The sequence below is a fragment of the Pelecanus crispus genome, chromosome 10, assembly GCF_030463565.1.
Source record: "Pelecanus crispus isolate bPelCri1 chromosome 10, bPelCri1.pri, whole genome shotgun sequence".
NCBI lineage: Eukaryota > Metazoa > Chordata > Aves > Pelecaniformes > Pelecanidae > Pelecanus > Pelecanus crispus.
In genome coordinates, this window is record NC_134652.1 from 37746544 (window position 1) to 37773751 (window position 27208).

The window sequence follows — 27208 nt, forward strand, 5'->3', positions numbered from 1 at the left end:
TTTTGTTGGAAATGTAGATCATTTCATTAACAAGATGCGTCATCGGGGCCCCGAGCGCAGCGCTCGGCTGATTGATGTGTTTCGCAGAAAAGCAGCAGATAAGGTTTTCCAGGAGGGATGTTAGTTCTCTGGTCTGTTCCTGCCCACCGGGGCTGACCCCAGCTACATGCTGTCACTGCTGCTTCCTGGAGACCCTCCCGTGGAAGGGGAAGGTGCCGGAGCGGGGAAGGTCTGTGTCCTCACCCCAAAACCCAGCAAAACCTGGGGTTTCTGGAGGAGTAGAGGTCACCCACTCACACCTCGTGCTGCTGCACCAGCTCCGTCCTGCTTCCACAGGCTCCGCTGTGGTTGCGTGGCCAGGAACAGTGTGGGGTTTGCAGACCTCGGAGAGACCCTACCGTCATTCCTCCCTTTTTCTTCTCCATAGAGACAAGGAGAAGGGTTGTGCTCCCTGCCCAAAAGTAACCCTGACCGCCCCTGGCCACGGTGCTCTGGCTGGTCCCTGGTGAGCCGGTCCCCACGCTGGCCCCCCAGGCCTGGGGGGCTTTCTGCCTGCAAAGAAGAGGTGGAGAAGGGAGGGTTGATGCCAGCAACCATTTAACGAAAGCCAGGACGTTGCCCCGCTTGCCTCTTTGTCCTGGCCTGGCTGGCACGTACCGCAGCCAAGAGAGGAGAGGGTACATCGTGGGGTTCGAGGGGATTACAGCGGTAAAATGTAAGCAGCTCTAAAAACAACCGGCGTGCTGAAAATCCGCTGGAAATGCATTGGAACGACATCATATGAAGTGGCTGGAATTTGTAGTCTGGGTGTACAGGGAGACAGGCTTAAGGGCTTTCTGTTTATTTTTGACGAGCCTCTGGACAATTAGCTGGGCTCTGGTCCCTGGCCCCGAGGGAGCGGGGCCCTGGATGCTCTGTGCGGCAGAGGCAGGGGAGCTCGGCTGGCGGGGAGGGAGAAGGGGGCCGTCGGTATGTGCCAGTACTGGTACAATAATAGCTGCTCAGCTGTGTTTATTTGGGCGAACTGGCTCACTAGATTGTTACGTTAAAAAGAAGCTAACGACAACGTTCACCCGAGAGGCGCCCTGGGTTCGTGTTGCAGCCCTTGGCTCCCACTGTCCTCAGTGCTCAAGGTGAAGAGCAGCGGCAGGACCCGCAGCAACGCTGGGAAAGGGAGATGCGGATTGTGCATCCGGATTGTGCATCCCTGGGAGTAGCCTGGGCTCCGGCCTGGGGGCAAAGGCGCGCTGGTTTGGTGGGTCGGGGTGACACGCCAGAGGGCTGTGACAGCGGGGAAAAGGGCTGGTGCAAAGCCCCACATCCCAGCGAAGCCTGGCGATGTTTCCTCGGCTCTCATGGAGGTACTTCTGGTCTCATGAGGCAGCAAGCTCAACATTTTAAAAAGCCCGTGAGTCGCTCCGAGGCAGACACATGCTCACGGGAAGGGTGGCTGTCCTCAGATCAGCTCAAGGGAGGGATGTCCCAAAGGATCTAGTCACAGGCGCAAATCAGCCAACAGAGGTGCAGTTCCCTCTTTTCCTCCCAAAATGAAAATTAGGATGAGAGTTGTTGTAAAAGTGCTACACATTTGACTGACTTGCAGTTTGTTCTTGCTTTACTGGTTGACAAGGTCCTTTGTCAGATATTCTGGCTGAGGAAATGAAAACCAGCATCCTGAAAGAACGGGGATGTTGTTTCAGTTTTGTTTCGTCTTTGTTTTCTTAGGAAGGAAATGTAAGGTTAGGATGTATGCCTTGGCTTGTGTTGTAGTTTCCTATTTCTTTTTTTTTTCTGTACGAGTCCGTATGGCCTGCAATGCCCTGAGGGATGAGCCCAGGCACGGGGCTACCCATTTGGTGTGAGCTGGCCGTTTGAGCTGCTCCAAAATGCCACCCTGGGGAAGGGAGCTCAGCCCAGGGAAGAGGGGGACCAGCCGTGCTCCGTCTGCTCTCAGAAATGTTGTCTGTCTAACTGTGACCCCCTTTGTGTCGTGTGTCTTCACTGTCCCCTAGGAATACCTAAGTACCACCCTTGCAGCCCTGCGCTCTAACCAGATCCTTACGCTAAAGGTTTGTGGGTAATGGTCTGACGGGACCCAGTTCTGATGCAAATCCAAATATTGCATGCAGCTTTCTGAAAAAAAACTTGCCATTGGGACACAGAGGGAGCAGGAGCTGGGTGGAAGAGGCTTCAGGTTTCTTCTCCAAATTCTCCCACTTGTACCTGAATCCATTGCTGGCTCTTGTCTCACCTCTGTTTTCAGGACTGCTTCTCTCCATTTTCCTCCTTATCCTTTCCAGCATCCTTCCCTCTGCTTCCCTGTAAGTGGCATAATACTTCAGATAACACTTCAGCACTTGAGGAGCCAGGCAAAGCCAGCTCAGCTGGGTCTGGATCACTTGTGCGAGGCACCCCTAGCCATGGGGGCGTGGGCATTTACAGCAACATCCCCCTTGAGAAGATCAGTGCAGTCCCAAACGCTCTCCTGAGCTATGGGGCCTCCTGCACTGTCTTTTAGAAAGAGAAGGATTTCCTTCAGATGAAATCAGCCGAGCTGATTTTCCAGCAGCACTGCTTTTGTTGTGATAGCTTGTGGCTGTCTGGATCCGTGCATTTGAACGCAACCGCCTGATTAACAGGGGGGCGATGCTGCAATATTGGGTTACCGCTTCACTTTGCAACAGGACTGGATCCCTGCTCTCACTGCAAACACAAAGAGCAATGTTTAGAGGGGTTAAAGTGCGCTGCTTGGATGCATACGGGTACTGCAGCGGGAGACCTGTGGGCGCACCTCTCAGATCTGAGCGCACAGCTCGCACAGGGGGGATGTTGCTCACAGGGGCACGGGTTTGTGCCTGAGCACAGAAAGCCTCTTTCTCTTCTGCATGTGTAAATCAAGAGCAGCTTCAATGGAAAACTGATAGGAACAGGAAAGTGGATCAGGCCAGAGGAGCATTCCTGGGCCTGGAGCCGGCACGGTGGGTGCCAGGCTGACAGCAGCATGCGTGCAAGTGGAAACTGGATACAGCAGAAGGATGAACAAATGCTCCTGAGCTTTAGAGCATTTGATTTCTCTGTGTCCGGGTCAGCTTTGTGCCCTAAGGCAGCATTCCTGGCTATAAGCAGTCAGAGGCTGATGTTACTGTTAAACAAGGAAAAGCAAAGCACAGGCTCCCAGGGTGATACCCTGCTCGAGGCTCAGAGTCTCCTCCCTTGGCCACGATGGCTGTGTCTGCTCAGCTAAATGAACAACACCAGGACCTGTTCGCTGGCCATGAGGCGGGCTGCTCGCCCCGGCTGGCACCTCTCCGCTCCTTTCCACGCCCCGAGGAAGGGTGAGGCCCGGAGATACGCTGTGTTTCTTGTAAGGGAAGACGGAAAGAAATAGGAAACCATACTTGGAAAACTTGGAGAAAATTGGCGTTTTGATAGCTACCTCAAATCTGATGATGAGAAATTAAGAGAAACAGTCCTGTCACTGGAGAGCTTAGCAGAGCCAGTGCAGGGGGGGTGTCTTGCAGTCAAAAATCCCCCGGGTAAGTTTTATTTCCGAGCAGAGAAAGCGGTAAAAGCTCTGTGCGGTGGGAGCACCGGTCGGGCGAGCGGTCAGCCTGCGCCTGCCGGGGCTGGCACGCAGCAAGCCCCCCTGTGAGCCGTGCACGGCGCGGAGGAGCTGGGAGGTCTGCCGGCAGGGACCCGTGCCGTGCGCGGCGCTCTCGTGGGGGTTTATTTTCACGGCAATCTCTCTGTTCCCCTCTTCTCTGTTCTCTCCCCTGGCTGCTCTCTGACTCTCGGTGCCCTAATGGCCTCCTTTGCCCCGCGACCTTCTGGTTTGATCTTCTTCAGCTGTTGCCTCTCCTCAATTCGGTGCGGCTGGCTCCACCTCCGGTCATAAAGAGACGCACTTTCCAGGTAGACTTCTCCTCCTCATTGCCCGTTTCTAAGCCTACCTCGATGCTTGCGATTAAACAGCTTGCTACCTGTCTTTCTTCCCCTACAGAGAGGTTTCCAAGAGGTTCCGGCAGAGCTGAGGGACTTTCTTTGAAGTGGAGGAAATCTTTGATGTGATAATGTGGCTAAAAAGAACTGCCGTGAAGCCAGTTGTTTTTTTTAACTAAAAGAAATGGGCCATGAAACTGTTCTTGGGACTGTCGACAAGCAGTCTCCTACCTTAAGGAGTCAGTTCCTGCATATTCAATCTCCAGAAGAGGTTAGAAACCTCTTGCTGAAATGCAGCTAAAGTCTGTGAAATTTAACTGAGGTGAATGAATAGGCAAACGCTTCTGAGGGCTAGTCTAGTCTGAGACACTTGGGAAAATGTGTTTAAATAAGCTCTTATAATGGTTTCATTAAATTGCATTAAATCTTTGTGTAAACACTTTTCTTTTGGTTTCCAGGGCCGTAATTCATGTTTACTTTAGTTTATTTTGGGAATGAATTCATAAAATGAATTAGGGACTTATGAATAGTGAATGAGAGTGTCCATAGTCAGAGTTCATGTGGCTTTTAATGAGCCCACTTTAAGCTCCTTCGCTCCATCAGCTGGGATTAACTTTCCTGCGTGGACAAACGGCTGTAATTGCCCTGCTGAAGTGTGCCGGGCACCCTGTATTAAGTGGCAGGGTTTTGTCACCCCGCTGCCTGTCTAGACAGTCAGATGCTAGCAGGGAACTGCAGTCTGCAATACAGGCCATTACCACGAGGCGCCTGGTCGTTGCCCAGTGCTGGCAAAACCCTGGCGTTATCACTTGAGCCCATGGCATCAATTCAGTTTCTACTGATTCAGCGTTCGCACCGCACAAAGCCTTGCGGCTTGCACCCGTTGCCCTTCAAAGCAACAGTCCGAAGAGCCAGGCTAAGGACTGACCTCTCGGAAAGGCTTTGAAAGCTGGAGTTTGTATCCAGGATGAAGTGGGAAACTTGAATAGCTGCCCCGTGTCCTGTCATCAGCCAGGGCTGCAAATTCCCTCTGTCCCCAGAGGCTAACTTCACCGGAGAATTTTGCTGGGATCTGTTTTGCTGTCGCCATATTCACTCCCTAAGTGCAACAAAGTGTAATCCGCTTCTATGGCTCTGCCAGCACTGAGCAATTCCAGGAGCCCGACATATGAATACTAAGAAAAAAACGTGAGGCTGCAAAATAAATGTTAGCACCGGTGCCTGAGAGACGAAAGTCCTGCTGCTGCCTCTGAGCACATCAGCAAGAGTACGTTGCCCAAGGGCTTGGGCTTAGCAGAGACGTGAGCTCAGTGGAGACCTGTGTTAGGAGGCTGAACAAGCGTTGCATTGCTGAGGCGCAATCGGAAAACTGGTGTTTAAAAGAACTGAAAAGTAGCTCCAGTCAACGGCTGAAAATATAGAATGACAACTGATGAAAATGACACCTGATCTCCAACTTACTGTATCCACTTGTCGTCCAGCTGGATCTGTGGCGGTCTTTTTGTGCTTAATGCATTAATAAGACTATAATGATGTGGTAAATAACGTTTTGCGTGTTTAGGGATCTGTATGGACGGGCTCTCGCTTACACAAAGCACGCCCTGTCTGACACAGTGAAGCAAAGGCAACGCCAACGGGAGTTTGGGTGAGCTCCCTCCAGCCATTCCCTAGAATCATAGAATCATAGAATCGTTTAGGTTGGAAAAGACCTTTAAGATCATCCAGTCCAACCACTAACCTACACTACCAAGTCCACACTAAACCAATCAAGGGTAGACTAGACTAAACCATGTCCCCAAGTGCCACATCTACCCTTTTTTTGAACACTTCCAGGGATGGGGACTCCACCACCTCTCTGGGCAGCCTGTTCCAATGCTTGACCACCCTTTCCGTAAAGAAATTTTTCCTAATTTCCAACCTAAACCTCCCCTGGCGCAGCTTAAGCCCATTTCCTCTCGTCCCCACCACTGTTGCTGCATTTCCAGTGCCCTAAATCTGGAGCATGGACTGGGCTGACAGAGCTCGGCTGAGGTGGGAAGAGAGGAGGGAGAGCCAAAGGGAGACAGGCAAAGCCCCCCTTGCCTTCCCATGGTGCGCCCATGGCAGGGGTGCTGTAAGATGCAATGGGAGGGAAGTCTCTGAAGCTGGGCCGAGAGGTCAGGGCAAGAGCGAATCTAGAAATATACTCCAGTGTCCTCCAAACCTCTTGTCGTTGTTGGATCCAAATTCCCTCCCAAACTTAAAAGCTACGAGACCTTTTACAGGACTGTTGAATAGCACTGAGTATGGAGGATAGGGAAGCTCAGGAAGGATACTGGGTCCCCTCGCGTGGGCCACAGGGTGAGCCAGGATCCACTGTAAGTGGGGAAAAGAGAGGGCACCTTCTTCCCAGCCCAGGCTGTGGGTCGGGCGGCGAGGCGACGGCTCTCTTCAGGAGAAGGCCTGTTGCTCCACACATGACTGAGCTTCCCGTGAGCCTGGCCCGTGTGTTGGAAATTTTCTTTTAAATAGAGCTTGTGGCAGAAGGGATGAAATTTGCAGCTTATTACTTGCATTTATCATTCTAAATAAAGCAAACGGCCCTGTATCTGCATGTTTTACTAAAGGCAGCCAGGATAAACAGCACACGTGGTAGGAAGACACGCAGGGGACAGATTTCCTGCCTTCTCCTGAACACACAAGAGCGTGAGAGCAGACGTAGTTTTACCCAGCAGCGGTGTGTAAGGCTGTAGAGAGGATAAATGCAGCAGAGACCAAACTGCACACCCATCGATTTATAATTGAGAAATGACCGTGTTTGATTTCTAGCTTCCCATGGACCCACTAAGGAGAGTTTTTCAAATTTAAATCGGGTCGCTAGCAGTAGGATGTTGTGATATTTTATCTAGGGAGGGGGAATGGGAAGGGAGCCCGTGAGACTAACAGCCTAGCGTGGGTGCCACGGTGCCGGAGGAGTTTGCTGGATTCATCAATTATAGATCAGCAGTCTGGTATTCAAACGTGGCGCTTCCAACCCACTGTCTCCTCAGCGCCGCTTGGTCCCAAGTCCAGGTCCTTTGGGCCAGATGACATTGCTGAGGCATGAGCCACAGGCGCCGAATGGCTACTGAGGGGCCTGGGGAGGAACCGGCTGAAACGGCTCCGTTTCAGAGAGCTTAAAATGGCAGGTGGCTCCACACGCGCTGGCTTGTTAAATCTTACAAAAACAGGCTCTGCCTGGCGTACATGGGCCTGTTTTGGGCGGGCTCCAGAAATGCCATGATGATCGTGTTATTTTCTTTTGGTTTTGTGGCGTTTCTACTTTTGGTCCTTGGCAAAACAGAGGGAGTGTTGTCCAACAAATATAGCACAGGGGAAAAAAACTAGGCTGAGGTAAGACACTGTGGCTCTGCCTGGAAGCGCCAGTGTGGTCACGGGAGGCTTTGCTTTGCATATGACTGTCAAGTGCTTTGGAAAGCCTCCTGAGAAGCTCAAGAGATGTTGGGCTTCAATATAGGAATTGTACTTGAGTGACTCACAGAGAAAAAGATGTCTTTGGACTGCTCAGTCACCTGGAGATCCCTTTTAAAGATAGCTTTGACAAGGTGGCCTCCGGTGTCTTTGCAAACCGTAGGGTGCTGGCTCCTGCCGCCCAGGCAGCCCGGCTGTGCTCAGCGGGGCTCTGCCTCGCTCTTGGAAACCTCTCCTGGCACTAACCTGGGACTTGCTTCTACCTCTTCTGCTTCAGCCAGGCTGACGCGCCTTGGGCCGGTGGTTTGCTCTGCCTGCTAATTAACCCCTTGTTTTAATGAACCTCAGGGCGAACAAGGACAAGCAGGAATCCAAGGTCCCCCAGGGCCTCCTGGCCCACCTGGGCCCACTGGACCGGCTGGACCCGAAGGAACTCCAGGACAGCCCGGGCCAGTTGGGCCACCTGTAAGTCTGATTAGAATCATAGAATCATCATAGAATCATTGAGGCTGGAAAAGACCTTTAAGATCATCCAGTCCAACCATTAACCTAACACTACCAAGTCCACCACTAAACCAATTAAGGCAAGAGTCATAATTTCATGTTTCCTGGCTTGGTGGCTGGATTATTTTTTAATGAAAGAAAAAACTAGGAATCGCTAAGGTTGGAAAGGATCTCTAAGATCATCAGTCCAACCATCAACCCAACACCACCATGCCCACTAAACCATGTCCCAAAGTGCCACAAAAAAGCCTTCTGCTTCCTCTTTCCCTAGGCACAGGCAATGTCCTCTGGCCTTTGTTGCCCCTTCTGAAGCCAAGCTAGCCACGGACAGGAGATTTGCAGGGGACACGGATGTGCGGGGAGGAAGAAGTTCCCAGGAAGGAGGGGGAGCGGGAGGGAGGGTGGAGGTGCGTGCCCTGCACTGCTGCTATCTGGACACACACGTGTGCACGGGTGACACCAGACCCTTTTCCTCCTCCTCCTCAGCCTCTGCAGACGGTCACAGGGAGGAAGTAACGCGTGGGGTGTAATTAGACTGCTCACAGCAGAAACCTGACTGATAAGAATCCCTGCGACCTCTTTGAAGTCCTGTCCCTGTCCTGTTCTCAGGCTGGTAGCGAGCAGCCAAGGAGGGCGAAAACAGAAGCACTATTTAAAGTAACACCATTGCTAAATGGCAGGGGCCGGGGCAGGAAATCCTGCTGATGTACCTCTCTTTTGCAACAGGGCAGAGCGGGAGAACCTGGGAAGCCTGGCAGAGATGGAAAGGTGGGTACCAGAAACCAGCTCCGTTCCTGGGAGCTGCGGGGAGAAACATGGGTCTGCAGCGACTGCAGTGTGAAAGGATTTTTCCTCTCCAAGAGTTTTCAAAGCCTGCTAGCAGGACAAGCAAGTCTTGTCCCCTGAAGCAAAAGCACCTCTCCACACACAGTACGGGGGTTGGGTGTCCTCTAAGCGTTCTCAGCTGTCTTTGAGCTCCAAGGAGCCGAGGATGTGATGACTAAACATTTGAATTGCTAGGAGCAGGCAACACCAAAGGTGGTATAGGCATCAGAGCGTATCTAGAGTAGTTTTCTCCTTCTGTCTGCTCGCACCAGGAAGGCAGCTCCTGCATAGATGTTTTGTTTATTTATATTTACATATACCCCTATCCGGTATACTTCATGGTTCCTATCAGGTAAATTGTTTGGTTATGTCTCATTTAAAACCACAAGTGGTTTGTTTGTTAATATATTCTCTCTATTTAGCTTGTCAGAGGAAGCTGCAAAGGCCTGATTTACTCCAGAGCTGCACAGTGGGGCTGGGAACAAGTTTCCCAAGCAAAGCCAGAGAAACGGAAAAGAATCTGGAGCACAATGCATAAGGCAAAGCAGCTTTTTGGTCTTCAGATTCAGCGAGACCAGGCCTGGGGGGGATGGAGTGCTATGGGTGTGAATTTATTTGGGAGTGTGGGTTAAGACAGTATTCACCTACATGAAGAACAGATCGGGGATGTTTGAGCTTAGCAGTGCCGATCGTCTCTGTAAAGGGGCATTTCAAACCAAAGCACTCAGCACCTCCCATCGCTCTGCAGTCCGTGTAACGTTGTCTACATTTGCCAACTTCAGTGTCTGTTTTGATTTTATCTACAGGGCTTGCCTGGGCCTCCTGGACCAAAGGTGAGACGTGGCCTCACTTAGAGGGAGCAAGGTGATAAACAGAGAGGTAGACGCTCCTGGCAAGGAGAGACGTGTGCATTTTAACTGGCTGGAGGAGGGGGAAAGGAGGTTACATCAAATAGCTGAGAAAGATTTTTTTTAACCCAGCTCAGGATTGCCTCTGGGGCCCGGCCCGTGTGCTGACTCATGGGTTTTGTCCAGGCGACACGTCTGACTTGCATCTTGACTGAGCAAGGCACGCCTCATCGGCCCCTCTTGCAAAATCCTTTGCCACACACACAGCTTTATTGGCTTCTTCCACTCTCAAAGCATTTACCAGCGCTTCAGGAACTGATTTTGCAATGCTATTGTTAACTCCACCACAGTTTCCCATTTATTCACTTGCCAAAATGCGAGGGGGTGGTGGTGGTGGTGGTTGTTGTTGTTTTTCAGCTGCAACCACCCCCCCCCCCCCCCCCCCCCGGCTTTGGTTTTATTTGAGATATTTAGCAAGGGTGAGGAGGTAGGAACCGCAGAGCTGGGGCACGGGGCTGGCAGGAGTTATCCAGCTGCCAGTGCTTATCGTGCCTTCCCTGCTAGGGCTCGGTCCAGCGCGGGGAACAGTGACCCACGGGTCTGACGGGTCAGGGACTCAGCGGGGTCACTCTGAGCGAAAGGTGAATTTTCCCTGTGGAATGCCCCTCCATCCCAGCATCTCCCCAGGGAAAAGGGCAGGGATTTGTCCTTCTCAGGCCAAGCCTCACTTTCTTTTGTCTCTTTGCCTTTTGCAGGGAGATCCTGGGATTCAGGGATACCCTGGCAGAAAGGTAAGAAGGGGAGCTCTGATAGTGTTAAATGAATTCAGGTGCACTGATGCCTCACGGGATCACGGCTGCAAATCTTTGGACTCCTCTGGAGCCCTCTGCTGAGCTCTGCTCCCGCTGAACATGGGGCTGCCATGGGCCCGCAGATCCCCTGCCTATGTATTGCTCTCTGGAATAAAGCAGGAAAGAGTCGATCCTGCTCCAGGTTAAAAGGCAGAAGCTGGCGATGCCCAAATGTCTTCAGCAGCCACTAGTTAACAGCAGGGTTGTCAAGCCCAGAGGGTGTAATGAAGAGACAGAGACGGGGAAAAGACACAAAGGAAGATCAAAGGGGAGAGGGGGAAAGAAGAGATACGGCTAAAGAGATGTTAGCTGGAGAAGGGGAAGGCGAATGTTCCCAGCAGGTGGGAGTCCTGTGTCCCGTGTTATCTCCACGTTGCTTTATGGGTGCTCTGTGAGCAAAATGGCAAGACCTGAGAGCTTTTTAATTAGTTCTGTATAAACTGAGAAGTTTTTGTTATGTCAGGAAGTGGAAATTATAGCCCCCGCGGACCACAGCCCACTCCTGCAGACAGACGCAATTTATTGCCTCTTCTTCCAGCGACCCGTCGGTTTTTCCATTAGGAGCCCATCCTGTTGGGCGGGCGGCTCTCGGCAGCAGCGAGGGGGTCCCCGCAATGACCTCGCAGCGAGGGCCTCTCCTACGAGCTCCTCTTACATGAAACAACTTGTCTGGCTAATTGACTTACCAAGCAAAGAGCCTGCACTGATCTCGGAGGAATGAGCCCGAGGTTGTGACCTTTCTCTGGGAAAGGTGGAAGGAATGGATGAAAGTAGGGGAGAAAATCCTCCCTGCTGAGTGGGTCAGGGGAAAGGGAAAAGAGGGTGAAGAGCTGAGCAAAGGTGTTAGCTCTGATATGATACAGGCTCTGTTCCCTTCAATCCATACGTTTCACACCCGGAATATCTTTCTTTGTGCAGAATGGTGCTCCTCTCCCAGAGAGACCCAGATGGTAGCTTGGTGCGTGGTGGGCACCTCTGTGCGGGGCATCGCTCTCACACCTTTGCTGACCTTCCAGTCCTCCCACAGCCTCCTTTTCTTGCTGCTCACTGTGTTTGCTTCTTCCTCTGTTTTCTTTCTTCTCTTCCTTAGGGTGAGGTGGGCGAGTCAGGCCTGCCCGGTGCTCATGGCCTCCCCGGAGCTACTGGCCCCAAGGTAACCTTCACCAAAGAGTCAGCAGGGCCGTCTCCCAAGGGCAGATAAGTGGCAGCCAAGCCGAGAGATGTGCTGAAGGAACACGGAGGGTCAGGGGCTGGAGGCAGTTCTCTGGAGCCTGGCATGAGCCACGTAAACAGAAAGACTTGCTCCTGTGTAAGGGGCCCGAGGAATTTTTGGCCAGAGCGATTCCCCGCTGTCCTGAACCAGAGCCAGGTGCAGCCCTGCACAAGCCCCAGATAAAGAACAAAACTGAGCCAGCCTTTAGAGGCTTTTGCATGGGAGAATGAGGATATTCTGGTCCATGAAATGGATTGATGGTTTGCCTACACCCAAAACGCATAGGAAGCATTAGTACGGGCGACCTCCAGCATCATAAACAGCCTTGCGTCCCCAGGGAGGGGTGGGCTGCAGCCAGAATTTGGGCTGGTACCATGTTATCCTCAGGAGCCAGCTCTCTCCGGAGGCCTGGGGTTGCATTTATCGCACGCTCCCCACTTCGGCTACTTTCTCTTCGGCTCTCGCTGTTACAATTGTATGCTTGCTTGATTTCACGTTCACTGTCCCTCTCTGTTTCCTCTCTCTCTGTTCTTCGCTGGGCAGGGTGAAAAAGGGGACGCTGGCATAAAGGTAGGCATGAGAAATACGGTTTTCTACCGCGGTAGATCATCAGGGCGATACTGCTCCTTGGGCTGATGGGTTGTAAGAGGAAGTTGGGTCTGAGGCAGCTCTGTGGGGTATTTAATGGAGTACACATCTGTGCTCTGATTAACCACAGGCAGACACTCCAAGCTCAGGCAATAAAAGCAGCCTTTATCCATTTGGTGGAATTCGATTCGTACCAAAGGCATATTTCTCTGACTATGAAGCTTGCTAATGATTTGTTACATCTCTCCATTTGATGGGCTGGGTTGGGTTTTCCTCATAAAATCTGGTTAGCTGACGCATCAGATCCACTCAAACTCTGCAACTCAGGCTGAGGTTTGGCACCAGGCTTTCCTGTCTGTTTCTGGACACTTTTTACAGGCTCATATGGTCTATGCCCAGATGTTATCTATTTGATTGAAATTTACTGTACCCATATATTTAAAGTATATTACTCAACGCAGACAGTGCTTAAAACATTACAACATTGGCAAGCGTTCATGACAGTCAGAGCATACTGTGTCATGCCATACATCTTAAACATCATGAGAAAAGACTGGTCCGGTAATATTTTGAAAGGCATTAACAGTGACACGTACATTTCAAGTATTTAGTATGTGGCATGCATCTCATTTATCGTGCAGCATATACACTTTCTATATTTTTTCCATCTGGGTGGATTTACTATTTGAAGGGAGAAAAGGCCCCTTTCAGAACGTAACATGGATGCGTTACATCGAGTTTAAAGACATGTTCTTCGGGAATGCAGGCTCTGGGTTAGTAGTTGAATAGAACAGCAGCGATCGTCCTCCTGCAAGAAAACAATACCTCCTCAGAAATAACGCAGTGCACGTGAAGGCCAAAGGTTCTGCCGTGTCCATTTTCACATCAGTTTGCAGCTTGCAGTTTGGAGCATCAGTTTGGAGCTTGCAGCTCCAAAGGGCCGCCTCCCCAGTCCCATAGCAGCCTTTTCTTTCACGCACAGACATTCATTTGTTATTGTCAGGATCACTTTCCTCTCGCCTTCCTTTCTTCTTTGCTCGGAGGAATTGAAATGGAAGTGCAGAGGTACCTTAAACCAGCAGCCATACATCACCCAGTAGCAGCTCCTGAACATCCGCACGGCACATGCGTTTGTTGCCTTTGGAAATTGCTTCTTTCTGTCCTCCTCCCGCCTAGGAGGATCATTTGGGACTCTGGAAGGCTTTTGATGCTTCCACCCTTGGAGCCAATTACCTGGGCTAGATTCTACCTCCTCTGCGTTTTGAGGAGCGCAGGACAAAAGCTATCGTTCCTAGTTTAGCCGTAGTGACCCATTTTGCATAGAGTATCGCTGCTTTTGTTGGCGGTGAAGAGCATTTCAGACCCGAAGAGGCTTGCTGGCTTCACACAGCCCCCTTGGGCATTTCATAACCTCTGCCCACCCAGTGACAGATGCAGCACAACATAAATACTCCCTTAGCTATTCTCTTCTGTGGCCACCATTTGTACTTTGATCATATTGAGGCCTATATCTGTGTCCCATGCAGGTTAGTAGACAACCAGTGTGATCACCTGGGTCATCTGAACAGCTTTATTGACGTTTTCCTTTTTTTTTTTTTTTGGAAAGGTCTTTAGGATGAGGCTTTTTCTCATGCTCTGAGGAAAGAGCAATAAACAAAACTGCCCACAGTCTTGCTCAATAACCCCCTCATAATCTGCCTTTCACAGCAAGGAGCAAAAAAGGAAAGGGTCTTGGCTTTAATTGGCAGCCTGTAGCCAATATTGCTAAGGAGCTGATCAGCATGGGACATGCTCTGTCATGATTGGCACCGAGTGGGTATAAAGCTGCTCGCACCAGGTGTCAGGGGAGAGAGGGGGGGAAAAAAAAAAAAAAGAAGGTTTTCTCTATGCTGGAGGGGAGAGGCATAGCCTAACTCTTCCAGAGAGACTGGGGAGCCATGGAGGTTATTTCCTAAATCAGCATGAAGCTCAGGAGAGCTGGGAGATGCTGACTGCCTTCCTGGATCCCACTGGGGACCTGCGCTGGGCGTTTTGCCTTTCGTATCCACCTCTGGTGATGTTTCCCAGGTTCTGGCTTGGCTGTGCGGTTCCAGTGCTGTTTTTGGTGGGCTGCTGCTGCCCGGCTGTGGCACCCTGTGCGGCCCAAAGGGCGCCGGGGATCACAAAGGGATCAGCCCAGGGGGGCACTTACTGTATTACAATGGCTTTCAAATACATAAGGGTTTAAAGATGTTCTGCAGAGTTGTTTTTCCTGCTTATTCTCTGGCTTTGGCTCTGGGGTTTCTTTCAGCGCTTTAATGGTGCAGTGTCATGTTTGTTGCTCCTGCTCTCTAATTAGCCCTAGTGCCTGTGTGATCCTGCCGCTGCCAGCCGGGGCTGTGCAGGCGAGCTGAGCCCATCATCAGAAAATGCAGGCTAGCGTGGTTGCTCTGTAACTTGCCCCCTGTAAGGGGCTACCTTGCTCCCTCTCACTGAGGAGGCTTTGCTTTTGCAGGGCTAAATAATTAAACTGCTCTCCAGGCAGGCAGTTTCTTCCAGGAAAGCCTCTGGGATGGGGAATTACTTTCATGTGCAGGGCTGCTCTGTGAGCGGCGTGGGTGCCTCCCGGCAGAAAGCATTGGGCTTCTCTGCTCGGTCTCATTTAAGAAAAGAAAAAAAAAAAAACCAGGGAGCGTAGTTGAGAAGGAGGGACAGAGAGTGGTCCCACTTCTCCAGTACAAAACATTCATAATTACTGTTTTATTTTTCTTACAGCTGCAAATACAATAGTTAAGTATCCTGCTTAGAGCAGGAGGTGCTCACACTGCTTAGGGCATGTATAGGATGGTATTAATATTTTACCAAATATAGTTCACAGGACGCCACAATTACAAAAAGTGCTTTTAAAAAAGGCACATACATAGTCAACAATCAAGGTCAGGTTGGATGGGGCTCTGAGCAACCTGATTGAGCTAAAGCTGTCCCTGGTCACTGCAGGGGGGTCAGGCTATATGATCTTAAAGGTCCCTTCCAACCCAAAGCATGCTATGATTCTATATATCCCTGCTAAACAATCCTTCCAAGCAAGGGCTAAACACCCGGAACAAAATAACAGCAGTAAGCAGACTGTCTAAAGGTGGTTTATTTTCCATTTACCACCAGATAAAATTCATGCTAACAACGCAAGGCAACCCTTGGATTCCCTATTTCTCCAGATAAGTTTGTTCATGCTATAGGGAGTCACTCCGCCTGCAGCGACTACGCCCCGCAGAATGCCACGGCAGGGGCTGCGGTAGCGGGATGCGGAAACTCTCTTTGTTCCCAGCACTGTGGCTGTGGCACTTCAGCAGGGTCGGTCCTGCTGCACGCAACAGGCTCGAGGGGCACCGCGGATGGGAAACGGCCCTGGCTGGGGCAGCCAGCTTGGTGAGAGTCAGGTGGGGAAAAGGGGTCGTGCCCCATCTCACCCAGGAGGCTTCCTCGTCACCCGTGCCCTGGGCGCTCCTCGCAGAGCCCCGGGAGGACTCATCTCGTGTCTCTTGCTCTCTTTCTCTGTGTTTCTTGCTCTGCTTCCAGGGGGAGAGAGGCATGCCAGGGCTGCCAGGAAGACATGGCACTAAGGTACCTTGTAAACAGCGGAGTGACGCTTGTCTGCCTGATCTCACCCGTACCACTCGACTGTCCCTGATGCGCGAGCGTCACCTGGATTTGTGTGTGTGTCTGTTGGTCGATGACTATCCTCAGCTGAATTCTTTCTGCTTCTAAATTGCAAACTGTAGGGCCTAATTTATGAAGGAGGTGGTGGGGGAAGAAGTGTTTTACAAAGCAAATGGCATGCCCGGTCTGATGCTGTCTTGCAACATCAGGATCTTAATGCTTCACGCTAGTGGGAGAGGCCAATCGCCGATGTTTCTAGGGAATTGGCGTTCTGTAAATTCGGGGTCCCGAGTGGCCGCTGCAACCTTCAGCCATGTGCGTTAGCCCCCGGCGATCAGTAGGGTTATGCAAGCGTGAACCTGGACTAATGCAGCGATGAATCAGGGTCAGTGTGTGAGCAAGCCTGCATGTGTGTGCGTTGCGGTTTTAGGATAAGTACTAGAAAATAACATCATCTGCATTCGCTGCCATTTAAAGGCCAAAGAGCGAGGAACAGGCAACCCAAATGCACTGTGAAAGCCTAACCCAAGCCACTTGCTGCATGTAATCCCTTTCACGACTCTAGCCCGTGTTCACTAAAACCTACTGACCCCTGAGACGATCTGGAATGCTTTTTTCCCCTTTTATTGCATAGAATCCCTGATCTCCATCTTCTGTCCTTGTGTTTTTTAGCTTTGTCCCCGATTTCTGTTTCAGAAAGCTGAGAGGTATGATCCTGCTGCTCTCTGGCTCCCCACTCCTCCTTGTTTGAACTTTTCCAAGCTCTTTTCACTTTGAACTCGGCTCCCAGTCCTCCTCTCTGCCTCATGTGCTACATCCCAGCCCCTCTCATTTCCCACCTTCTAACACCACTTCACCTCCTCCCCTCTCCTTAGACCCTCGTTATCCCTCATATTTGCTTTTGTAACTGGACCTTTTCACCAGGACCTAACTAATACTAACACAGGGCATATAGAGATATTAGAGCAGAGGGTTGATAGGGAAGACCTGCTTTTTGCATCAGTGCTGTTGAGGGAAATGTGACTGTCCCCGTGGGAGCAGCTGCCTCCTGGGGTTTCGAAACGCCTCTCTCAGATTGCAGGGCAGGCCGGACTCCGTGGTCTCATGGTGGTGGCTTGCTCAGCGCTGCAGAATGACGCTTGAATTGCAGTGCTTGGAAATATATATATATTTTTTTTTTCCCCCCTACGGTGGCTGGCTTCAGAGCTCTCCTGAAAACATTTTACTGCAGGGTTTGTCTTCTGTGATAAAAACAGAATGAGGGGAAATAGCAAGACCGAGGCTCTGGGGTACGAGCTGGCCTTTCTCGGGATGCTTGAGCTGATGTATCTGGGATCAAGCGCTGAACTGGGTGTTTGGTCCCCAGTCTGTCTTTGCATTCCTCAGTTATTTGACGCTGTTCTGCTTGTTGGCCTTTGATTCACTCGCAGGACTAAAACCGGGGGCGGGTGGAAATCTGGTCGTCTTGACTGGGTTGTGCTCATGAAGTCTGCCTTTGGGGGAGCTTTCTGGAAAGCAGAGCCACTGCCATAGGTGAACGACCTGCACAGGGAAGGAGGATGCGTGCTGTGTGGTGTTGCAGCATTTACTTCTGAGTTTTGGAAAGGAAAAGATGTGGATTTTTGCCTTTTTAGTTCCACCTGGCTGTTTTGCTTTTAAAAGCTGGTGTCCGATTCATTTCAAACAAGGTGTTCCTGTCTTTCCTCTCTCTGCCAGGGTGCTCCTGGGATGGCCAGCGCAGGGATGAAGGTCAGTTCTACCTGCACTGCAAGGGCTTGAGTAGGGCACGCTTAAGAGCAAGGGCTGGAGTTAGGAGAGCACAAGGCACAGGAAAATGGTCGGATAGCTCCCACTAAAGGGGAATGTCAGAACTGCTGTTGCTTTTGCCAGAGGTACTTAGACCCGTCCCCAGCCGCACCCCTGCTACTCCACAACTCTCCGGGCAGAGAAGTTGGTGAACTCGTGATAATCCACAGCAGTAGCTGGATGGCAACAGAGCAAAGGGCCAGGTGCACATTTAGGGGGCTGGCAGTTACCCCGGGGATCCAGGATGTGCAATGAGACAATGAGCTGTTGTCCTGATTCCCTGTTGTCCTGATTCCCGTCAGCTGCTGGGAGAAAGAGACAGAAATAAAGAAGTTATCTCCAGGGCTGGTGGGGAGGGTTTTCCTCCTCTATGTGACATTGGTATCAGCACAGCTTCCCCCCACCCCAGCTGCAACCGCAGCCTTGCTCTGCTCCTGTGCACAGAGCTCGGAGTAGGCAAATTCCTTAATGCCAGCAGATAAGTCTTGCCTTGTTATGCTCCCTTGTATCTGGTAAGCCTTCCCTTGAAATACTGCAAGGTGGTTCCTCAGTTTCATAAAAGCCTCTTGTCTGAGGCCTGGTTTCTTACAGCAGCCTAGGAGCTGGCTAAGGAAGATAAAACAAGCTCCAGGCACAAATAGCAATATGCATTTAAAGCATCCTCATGCCCTGATTGACAAGCCCAAGGTCTCCACAGATGAATGTTCTTTCCTCGGCTCTGATAGCTCTAGGTTTGGTACTCTCTCCTCCTGGTTTTTCACTTTATTTTCCTGTGTCTTCCTCACCAGGGCGAGGCCGGGACTCCAGGAGAAAAGGTACTCTCAAAAGGCTTTGCTTGCAGCCTGCACTTCTGGTTTGTTTGTGTATATTTTTTTTCTCCTCCCAGAGGAGCTGAGGAATGGCTCTGTACTTCCTAGTGCCCAAATCCAGGCCCTAATGGCACCTGCCAGCGTAAGCAAAATGGTGGTAGCATACAGCGACGCCAAGTGAGAGAGGGACCATACTGCAAACAGATTCCCTCCCTCCTGCTCATGTCTGTGTTGACGGGCAATACCCTCCAGCTGCCTTCCTCCTTTTCTCCCTACTCCACAAAACATGCACAGCACACTTGGCTTAGCAAGTCTGTTCCCTCTCCCCCTTCCCTTGTCCCCTTCTGCCTCCCAGTATTTCTGTGTCCACCACAAGTCCTCCTGTGTGACTGCAGGGGGTTGTTCTGCTGCCATGCACCATATGAACTGCCCTGCACAGCCTCCCGTGTCGCAGTGTAGCGTGACCTGGTTTGAGTTCCTGTGGCGGGCACGGTACAAAAATACCCCATCGCTCTCCATCACTAAGCAGCCGGCTTGGTTTCTGAACAGCTGGCTCCTCTTGTTGGAGGCTGGCCGGGTTATGTTACAGCATGCGACAGCCATATAACAGACACGTTCTCTGTCTCTTTTCTTCCCCACGAAGGGAGACCCTGGAGTCCCAGGGAGGATGGGCCCCCCAGGTTTGCCAGGGAAGAGGGGGCAGCGGGTAGGACATTGCGTGTTTGGGCTTGGTGTCCTGGCAGTGCTGTGCTGTGTTCCCTGCGAGCGGGAGCTGGCGGGAGCCTGCTTTGTGTTGCGTTGTCGTGCTTGCAGGGGATTACGTGTCTTTTTCTGGCTCTTAACCCCCTTGGTGAAGCGTGTTTGCGTGTTCCTGCTTGCAGGAAGTGGGGGGCTGGTGGCAGGCAGGGCAGCGTGAGATGCCTGGGATGTAGTCTTGTCCTGGGAACAACTAAGGACAGTGCTGCATCTTTTGATTCCAGAAATAACACTCTCAACAGGGATTGAGTAATCTGACCTCCCTCCTCAAGAAATCTGTTTCTGTTCAGGCAGTGCGGGATGTTTTCAGTAGCCCTTATGGGCCTGTGTACTGCAAACTGGTCCTTGAATGAAAAGTGGGACACCAAAAGTTGAGCAAGGCAGAATCAGGGATTCACAGAGGCCTGGGACAGGATTAGTGATGATATTCTTACAGAAACCCCAAAGGCCAAATCTTTTCTTTGGGCATGAGGTCCTGCAAATGTTTGCTTTCTTTCCAGGGAGAGAGGCATTAATTTGCGGCAGCAATGTGCCTGCTCTGGCAGGGGAGGAAAGCTGGGTGGGGGGCCTTACAGGTGGCTGGAGGCCAAATTACTTTGGAGAAAGGGGTCAGTGCACTCTAGAATTGCCTAAAAAAAAAATAAGATTGCTGCTTGTTAATTATTTTCCACGGAGCCACCAGTGCATGTCTGTTCCCGGAGCACTGATGCAAGTCCCCTGCATGTCAGATGTGTGCCCTCGAGCTCTGACGAGACTGGTGTGCGGCACCGGGCTCTGCGGGCAACAGCATGGCACTAAGAGGAGCTCTTTGCTAGCCTTGCTGATCTGGTGTGCTGCTGCTGTGGAGAGAGCTAGGCACCTGCTGGGGGAAAGAGGTTTTGAATTGCCCTTTGTAATCTGTACAAGTTGTTAAGGTGTGAGGTGCGAAGATTGCAGGTAAGGACGCACCTTTTTCTGATGATGCATTTGAAACGTCTCTTCATGGCGACAGAAACCTCTGATACCGCGCTCTGTCCTGGCCAAATGCAGACTCCCGTGCAGGACGCTGTAGCTGGAAGCCATGGGTTTAGCAGCTGGATGGGATGGGCTGAATAGAATAAGTTCTGTTCAACATAAAGACCACTAATTGAGCCCCAATATTCAAAAGATGATCCCAGATGTCATGGTGAACTAAGCAAAAAGTCATTTCGCCAAGCGAATGCTGGGTGCTGGATGCCCTCCATTGCTCGCTGCCCTGCGGCATCCTCCGTACCTCATGGTGCCTCCCGCAGCCCAGCCTTGCTTTCTAGGCATTGTATCAGGGGTTTTACACCATCTTCTTCTGTCTTTGCCATTTTTGCCACTCCTGTTTTCACTCCTTTTCACCACTACTGCATGTCACAGAGCTCGGCTGCTAACTGAGGCACTTTTTTTTTTTTTTTTTTTTTTTTTTTTACGAGCATGATGAGACTGGGATTTGGAGTTAGGGAACAGGAACAGGTGTGGGAGTGTTGGCTGTGAGATCTTTGCCAAAGCAAAGCAGTGTAATTCACAGTGTAAGGAGGAGGTGTGAAAACTGGGATGGACTCAAGCAGTGGACCATTTTTGTGAAAAGAGCTGAACTCTGTCAGGGCACGGAGAAAGTCCTGCACTCCAAATAAAATTCACCCTGGGCCACAACTTCTTCCCTGGATGTATGGAATGGGGAGAGCCTGTGCTGAAGGGCTGACAGGGGAAAGGGTTTAGCAGCCCAGGGTGATAAGGAAGATGCACAGGGGGGATCCTGGATCCCTTTCCCACTCCCCTACCTTTGGAGAGAAATGTGTGCAGGGGTAGTCAAAAGAACAGGAGAAAACATTCACTAGCCTGAGCAGGTATTCCTGGAGGATGCCTTGTGTATGCTTAAAATAAAATCCCCGGGGGAAGGGAAAGAGGGTTTGAAACCAGGAGCAGCTCATCCTTTGGCTGCTCCTCCAGGACAGAGAGCCTGCAGAGTCAGCCCGACCATGTCTGGTTTTCCAACAGGGTGAGAAGGGACGAGCTGGTGACCCTGGGATTCCTGGACTCCCTGGCATGAAGGTCTGTATCTTCTCTGATTTTTTTTGGGGGGGAGGCACTCTCATCCCCTTTCCTTCCTCCCTCCTGTGGCAGCTGTGCACAGCTCGTGGACTCTTAGGTCACTGTCGCAGGGCAGAGCAGCACGTTCTGCAGAGCTGGGCTGGATGTCAGCATAAGAAACCCCAGCCAGGGATGTGATGGGGCCACAAAAAGGGTGCCTTTTTGGGAGGAATCGCCTGCTTTCATGCAGCGAGGGGGCGGCTGTGGTCCTGGGAACGTGAGCAGGGAATCGTGTGCCGGTAGTCCCCCTTTAAAAGCATGACCTCACATGTAACATGGCATTTCAGCCTCCCTCCTGCTCCGAGGTCTGTGTGTGAGGAGGAGATGGGCTTTTTGGGAGCGGCGCTGCTGTGCGCTGGGTTGGAAAATAGGTAGAAATCATACCTTTCAAGTCAGTCTTTCACAGGGTGCTTTTCCTTTGGGAAAGGGGACAGTGCGCTGGATGACAGTGGCCATTTCAGGAAAGGATGAGGGTGTAATGGTAGCTCGGTGCGAGCAAAGCTTTCCTGTTTCTGCCTCTGTGCAAAGGATGGGGTCTGCAGGGCTGACTATCTGGCTGATGACTACAGCTCCCGAGGGAGCCATCCCCAAAAAAGCCATCAGCAGGTGAATTTTTATCAGCTCAATTTCAAGAGTAGAAGAAAAGAGTCGTGTTCAAACTGGAGGCTGGGGGATGAGGGCTGTCCACAGGCAGCTTTATATGGCCCTGGGGAATACGGGCTGAGCAGCAGCACTGCAGGCAGAGGGATGGCGATAGCTGTGACCGCTGGCAGGGCTCTCGGCGGAGCCCCCAGGCAGGATGATATTGGCCTGGTTCCTGGACAGCTGGTGGCTCTGGAGCAGCGACGTTTCTGGGCTATCAAGAGGCCAGCTGATGGACCTTGTCTTGGGCCCTGTGTCGCTGAGCCAACAGTTTGGCAAATGGAATTACAGAGATGGAGAGACTGAACTGGGATGCATGGCTTGTTCTTCCTTGCAAACAGGGGGAGAAGGGAAATGCTGAGAATGCCCTGGCTGGAGGTAAAGGAGAACCTGGCCCTCCAGGTCTGCCCGGGCCCCCTGGACCAAAGGTGAGTGGTTTTTCCTCCAGCGAGTTGCGTGGTGTGAGGGGTCGTGCCCAGCATGAGGTGTGTTGGAAGGGGCAAAGGTTGCATTCATCTGTGCCCACCTTTGATTACCTGCTGAAGGGATATCAGGTTCTGCAGGGTGTTTTAGTTTTGTTGTTTTAAATGCTGAAGGTGGGAGAATTTGTAAACTGTGTTTCTGGGAGGAAAATACCCTCCTTGTGCTCAAATACCTCCCCTCTAGGCTCCGTGGGAAACCAGTCACTCGGAATCCAGGGCAGCCTCTAGTCCCTGTGGTACCTGAGGCAGGGTGGACACGGGGAAGCAGGACGGAGGCTCTCCAAGTCTCCTCTCCCCTTTCTCTTCCACCTCCTCAAGAAGCAGCAGCAGTGAAATCCTGCCCCTTGGCAAAGGACACCAAGAGCGCTTAAATCTGAGGTCCCATCTCATACGTGCTTGGAACAGCCCCTACTCTGGGTCTGAATTGGGTGCTTTCCTTCATGCTGAATGCTCCCTCTGCACTGGGTAGAAGAGAAGGGCACCTGGTGTGAAGTCACGGCAGGAGATTTGGGTTACCTGAGGGGATGCGGGCACGGCAGGGGCACGTGGCTGGTGCAGTTATTCCTCCTGGAAATGCAAAGCCAGCAGTGGAGTCACACCTCCTCCATGCAATACAAACCCATCCCTTTCCCTTTCTCTTTCTCTCAGGGAGAAGCTGGTGATGTTGGCCGGCCTGGTGCTGCGGGGTCACGGGGGGAAAAGGTACAGAGTGCTTCTGCACAACCCAGCTCCAGGTTCAGTAGCTGCAAATTTGTTCCTACACTACAAAACTTAGCTGAAAAGGTGCATTTTAAAACTGAGCTGTCTAGTCCCAGACTGCTCCAGAGGACTAGCAGAGAATGGCAATTCCTGGAGTTCAAGCAAGTGAAGGGATGGGCTTTGCTAACAGCATGTTCTTCTTGTTACAGGGGGAACCCGGTTCACGGGGAGACCAGGGACCCATGGGCCCAAGGGTAGGTGTCCCTTCACTAACAGTTGAAGAATTTTGGCTCTTCAAAGGGCTCTAAGGATAGTGGGACCACACTGACAGTCTAGATTGGGCCTCTGCTTTCTTGACAGATGTTCTCACCATCACTAAAAGTGATGGGCAATGGCTAAGTTTGAGACAGGCCATTTCTCCACTCCATACCCTCATTAGAAGACACCCCCCACCTTAGGGGAATAAAAGTCTTCCAAGCCACATCAGGGTGAACATTTGGCTCATTTGTAGGAGGAGGTGGATCTGGACAGCCCAGCCTGAACTCAGGCCCTTGGCATATCAGCAGAGGGCAGCAGGAGAGTGTTTGGTGTGTGCCCAAATCTGACATCAGTCAGACAATCCAGTTCCTGCCTTCTGGCCTCAACTTCACCACTTACCAGACCCGCCAGCCTTGATGGTCATGGCATGGTGATCTGGGCTCATCTGGCTACACTTTGGTAGCGTTTCCTCTATGAAATGCACTTTCAAGAGCTTTGGTCAATAAATGAAAAACTGGAGGCTCATGAAACAGGCCCCTCTGAGACCCCTTCTTGATGTATCACCCTTCTTGGGTGTCACCACAGCTCTGAGTACCCCATGGGAAGGGTGATCCTCAAACCCTGGCTAAAGATCTGGTATTTTGCAGGGCCCCAAAGGAGAGCCTGGGAAGGACGAAATGATGGACTATGATGGCAACATCAGTGAAGCTCTCCAGGTGAGCAGTTGCCCTCCTGTCCCATGAGGTGACTGCTGGGTGCTTTACTGTTTCCCAGGGGATGCAGAAACCCGGGAACAATGTAGATCATCTTCCTTGGCAGTAGCAGTGAAGGGAAGTACTTGGTGGTTCCATAGTCCCCTTCATCCCACAGCTCACTGCATATAGTGTTTTGGTAAATACACGTGCACCTTGTTTAGTTTATCTATTAATGCTGGTGTGGATGTAGAGGTCATGCGAATCCCCTCAAGAGTGGGCCATGGCTTGGGTAGATGGTGGATAAAAGCACGGCAAAAATTCCTCGGAAGTATGCACTGATGGTGTGCAGTGATTGAGCAGCTGTGCCCAGTTCTGGGTGAGGCTGGGTTCTACTTGGAAAAAGGAGAAACCGTAGAATAACAGCCCCATGGGACTCAGAGCTGGTTTTTTTTGCTTTTGTTCATTTTGTAGGCTCCTTGCTCATTTGAGCCGGCATTACGTTAGTGGAGAACGAACCACCCCCAGGAAAAAGCTTAGTTTTCAAATGGCTTTTTTCCTTTTTGATTTTTTTTTTCTTTTACTTTTTTTTCTAGGAAATACGGACTTTGGCCTTGATGGTGAGTTCCTAGCTTTGCTGTGTGTTTTTAAGCAAGTAGCCATACGTTCATCCTAAGCAGGTGGCCTGACAATTTAGGTGCAGCTAAAACATTTGGCCATTGCTCTTGGGAGCTAAAGTTGGGGCAGCTGACAGCTGAAGGAAGAGCTCATCTTGCCTTCCGATCTTGGCACTTGAATTATAATCAGGCCCTTTATTTCTCTGCTGTTAAGAGGTAATACATGCTGCTCAGAACAGGGAGCGCTCAGAAGGGGCAGAGAAGAGCAAGGGGGGCTGACCAAAGTGGAGAAAAAGGAGGGCTTGGGTGCCTTGCAAGAAAGCTTAGATGGGCAGTCTGTGGTGGACACTTTCTGTGATGGGAGGGGAGGACATATTTTCACCATTGGTAAGTATAGCTTGACATAACAGTCCTGTACAAAACCAATCATCTACACCAGCGGTGACTACAAGCCCTTTAAAGGGCTTGCCCCCCAGCCAACCCCACCCCCCCCCCCCCCCCCCCCCCCCAGTTTCTATACTGGGAATGACATCATATGGTATGGAATAGCCCTTTGGGCAGGTTGGGTCAGCTGGCCTGGCTGTGCCCCCTCCCAGTTTCTTGTGCCCCTGGCAGAGCATGGGAAGCCGAAAAGTCCCTGACCAGCATAAGCAGCACTTAGCAACAACTAAACCATCAGTGTGTTATCAGCATTCTTCTCATCCTAAATCCGAACCACAGCACTGTGCCAGCTACTAGGAAGAAAATTAACTCTATCCCAGCTGAAACCAGGACACGAGGATTTCCCTTCCTATCCATAAAAGTATATTTTTAGAATAGAGATCATAGAAAACACTGTACTAAGATCCCAAGCACAGCTTAAGCAGAGCTAAATGGCACTAGTATTTTGAGCAGATTTCCTGATCACTCTTGGCAGTTACCACTTTAAGGAGACCTAGGGAGCAGTTTGGCCTAGCAAGTGATGCTGCTTACTCCTATTTTGTGCTGCCCTGTCATACTGCGTTTTAAAAATTCATCTTTTTTCCTCACCAGGTTTCTTGTCCTGAGAAGCAAAATTGATAAACCATTCTTTTCACCTTATTTTGGCTCAAAATAATCACTTTACCTCTCTGTCTTTAAAGGGCTGGGGCTAAACCATGACACCTTGTTAAGCTCATCTCAGTTTCAGGAGCAGATAGCTGTGATAACTTTTGTTTTCTTCCATGAAAATGTAAAGAAATACATTTTCTTTATAAAAGTGAGGGCCCCTCAGTACAAGAAAGACATTGAGGTGCTGGAGCGTGTCTAGAGAAGGGCAACGGAGCTGGGGAAGGGTCTGGAGCACAGGGCTGGTGGGGAGCGGCTGAGGGAACTGGGGGTGTTCAGCCTGGAGAAGAGGAGGCTGAGGGGAGACCTCATCGCTCTCTACATCTACCTGAAAGGAGGGTGTAGTGAGGGGGGTGGTGGTCTCTTCTCCCAAGTAACAAGCGATAGGATGAGAGGCAATGGCCTCAAGTTGCATCAGGGGAGGTTTAGACTGGATACTAGGAAAAATTTTTTCACCAAAAGGGTTGTCAAGCATTGGACCAGGCTGCCCAGGGAAGTGGTGGAGTCCCCGTCCCTGGAGGTATCTAAAAGACGTGTAGATGTGCTGCTTAGGGACGTGGTTTAGGGGTGGACTTGGCAGCGCTAGGTTAACGGTTGGACTTGATGATCTTAAAGGTCCTTTCCAACCTAAATGATTCTATGATTCTATCTACAGCTTGCTTTGGACTGGCCTACTGCTCACTCAGCACTCTCTATTGCTTGGCTTCCCAAGCAAACACAATTTTAGGAGTCCCTGGGAAAAATCCTCCGTGATTTCCCCTTAAACTCAGAAGAGCTGTTTGGTTTCAAAACATGAAAATAAAAGCCTTGTTGATAATCTGAAAACGAGTTTTTCTTTATCTAGGGACCCCCAGGACTTCCGGGTGTGGCTGGACCTCCAGGGCCACCAGGACAGAAGGTATTTGCTCCGCTCAGCACTTGCAGAGCTAAGGGAAACACAGGAGCGGTCCAGGCTGAATCCCATCCCCACAACCCTCCCCAATGCTCCTATCCTCCCTGTCCAGCACTATCAGACTGTCCTGCTGGCCTCTACCACTCCTCCTGAAAAATCTCTTTTCCCACAATGATAATGCCTTATCTGAAAGATGAAGGATCCTTTCTACTTGCCCTCCCCTTTAGGAAGCAGCTTATGGGAACTGATCTCTGTGCGGGGATTGTGTTGGTTGGGGACTGTGTTACAGCACTGGGGCCGTGAACTGTCAGTCAGGATAAACAAGGCTGGTGAAATTCTTAGGCAGTCACACAATGTACTGTTTCAACAGGGGTTTCCATGCTTTTTTTCTGTGACTGTTAGTTACCAGAGTCCCTGCAGGCTATTTCTGCAATGCCCACCCTTCATCATCACCGTGCCACGCAGGAGGAGTCCGAATAGGTGCTTTCAAACTGCCAAAGTAACAATTTTGTGTTTCA

General features: G+C 51.0%; 1 protein-coding gene across 1 annotated transcript in view; it reads left to right on the forward strand.

The window, feature by feature from the left end:
• The window catches only part of COL13A1 (collagen type XIII alpha 1 chain), a 97319-nt gene that overhangs the window by 43819 nt on the left and 26292 nt on the right, over nucleotides 1-27208 (forward strand). The window contains exons 13-30 of the mRNA XM_075717969.1: nucleotides 3847-3912; nucleotides 7738-7854; nucleotides 8620-8661; nucleotides 9525-9551; nucleotides 10322-10357; nucleotides 11508-11570; nucleotides 12174-12200; nucleotides 15774-15818; nucleotides 17571-17603; nucleotides 18449-18475; nucleotides 19113-19175; nucleotides 21230-21283; nucleotides 22306-22392; nucleotides 23095-23148; nucleotides 23355-23399; nucleotides 24051-24119; nucleotides 24692-24715; nucleotides 26643-26696. Coding sequence (XP_075574084.1) covers nucleotides 3847-3912; nucleotides 7738-7854; nucleotides 8620-8661; nucleotides 9525-9551; nucleotides 10322-10357; nucleotides 11508-11570; nucleotides 12174-12200; nucleotides 15774-15818; nucleotides 17571-17603; nucleotides 18449-18475; nucleotides 19113-19175; nucleotides 21230-21283; nucleotides 22306-22392; nucleotides 23095-23148; nucleotides 23355-23399; nucleotides 24051-24119; nucleotides 24692-24715; nucleotides 26643-26696 — 933 coding nt within the window. The remainder of the gene's footprint in view (nucleotides 1-3846; nucleotides 3913-7737; nucleotides 7855-8619; nucleotides 8662-9524; nucleotides 9552-10321; nucleotides 10358-11507; nucleotides 11571-12173; nucleotides 12201-15773; nucleotides 15819-17570; nucleotides 17604-18448; nucleotides 18476-19112; nucleotides 19176-21229; nucleotides 21284-22305; nucleotides 22393-23094; nucleotides 23149-23354; nucleotides 23400-24050; nucleotides 24120-24691; nucleotides 24716-26642; nucleotides 26697-27208) is intronic.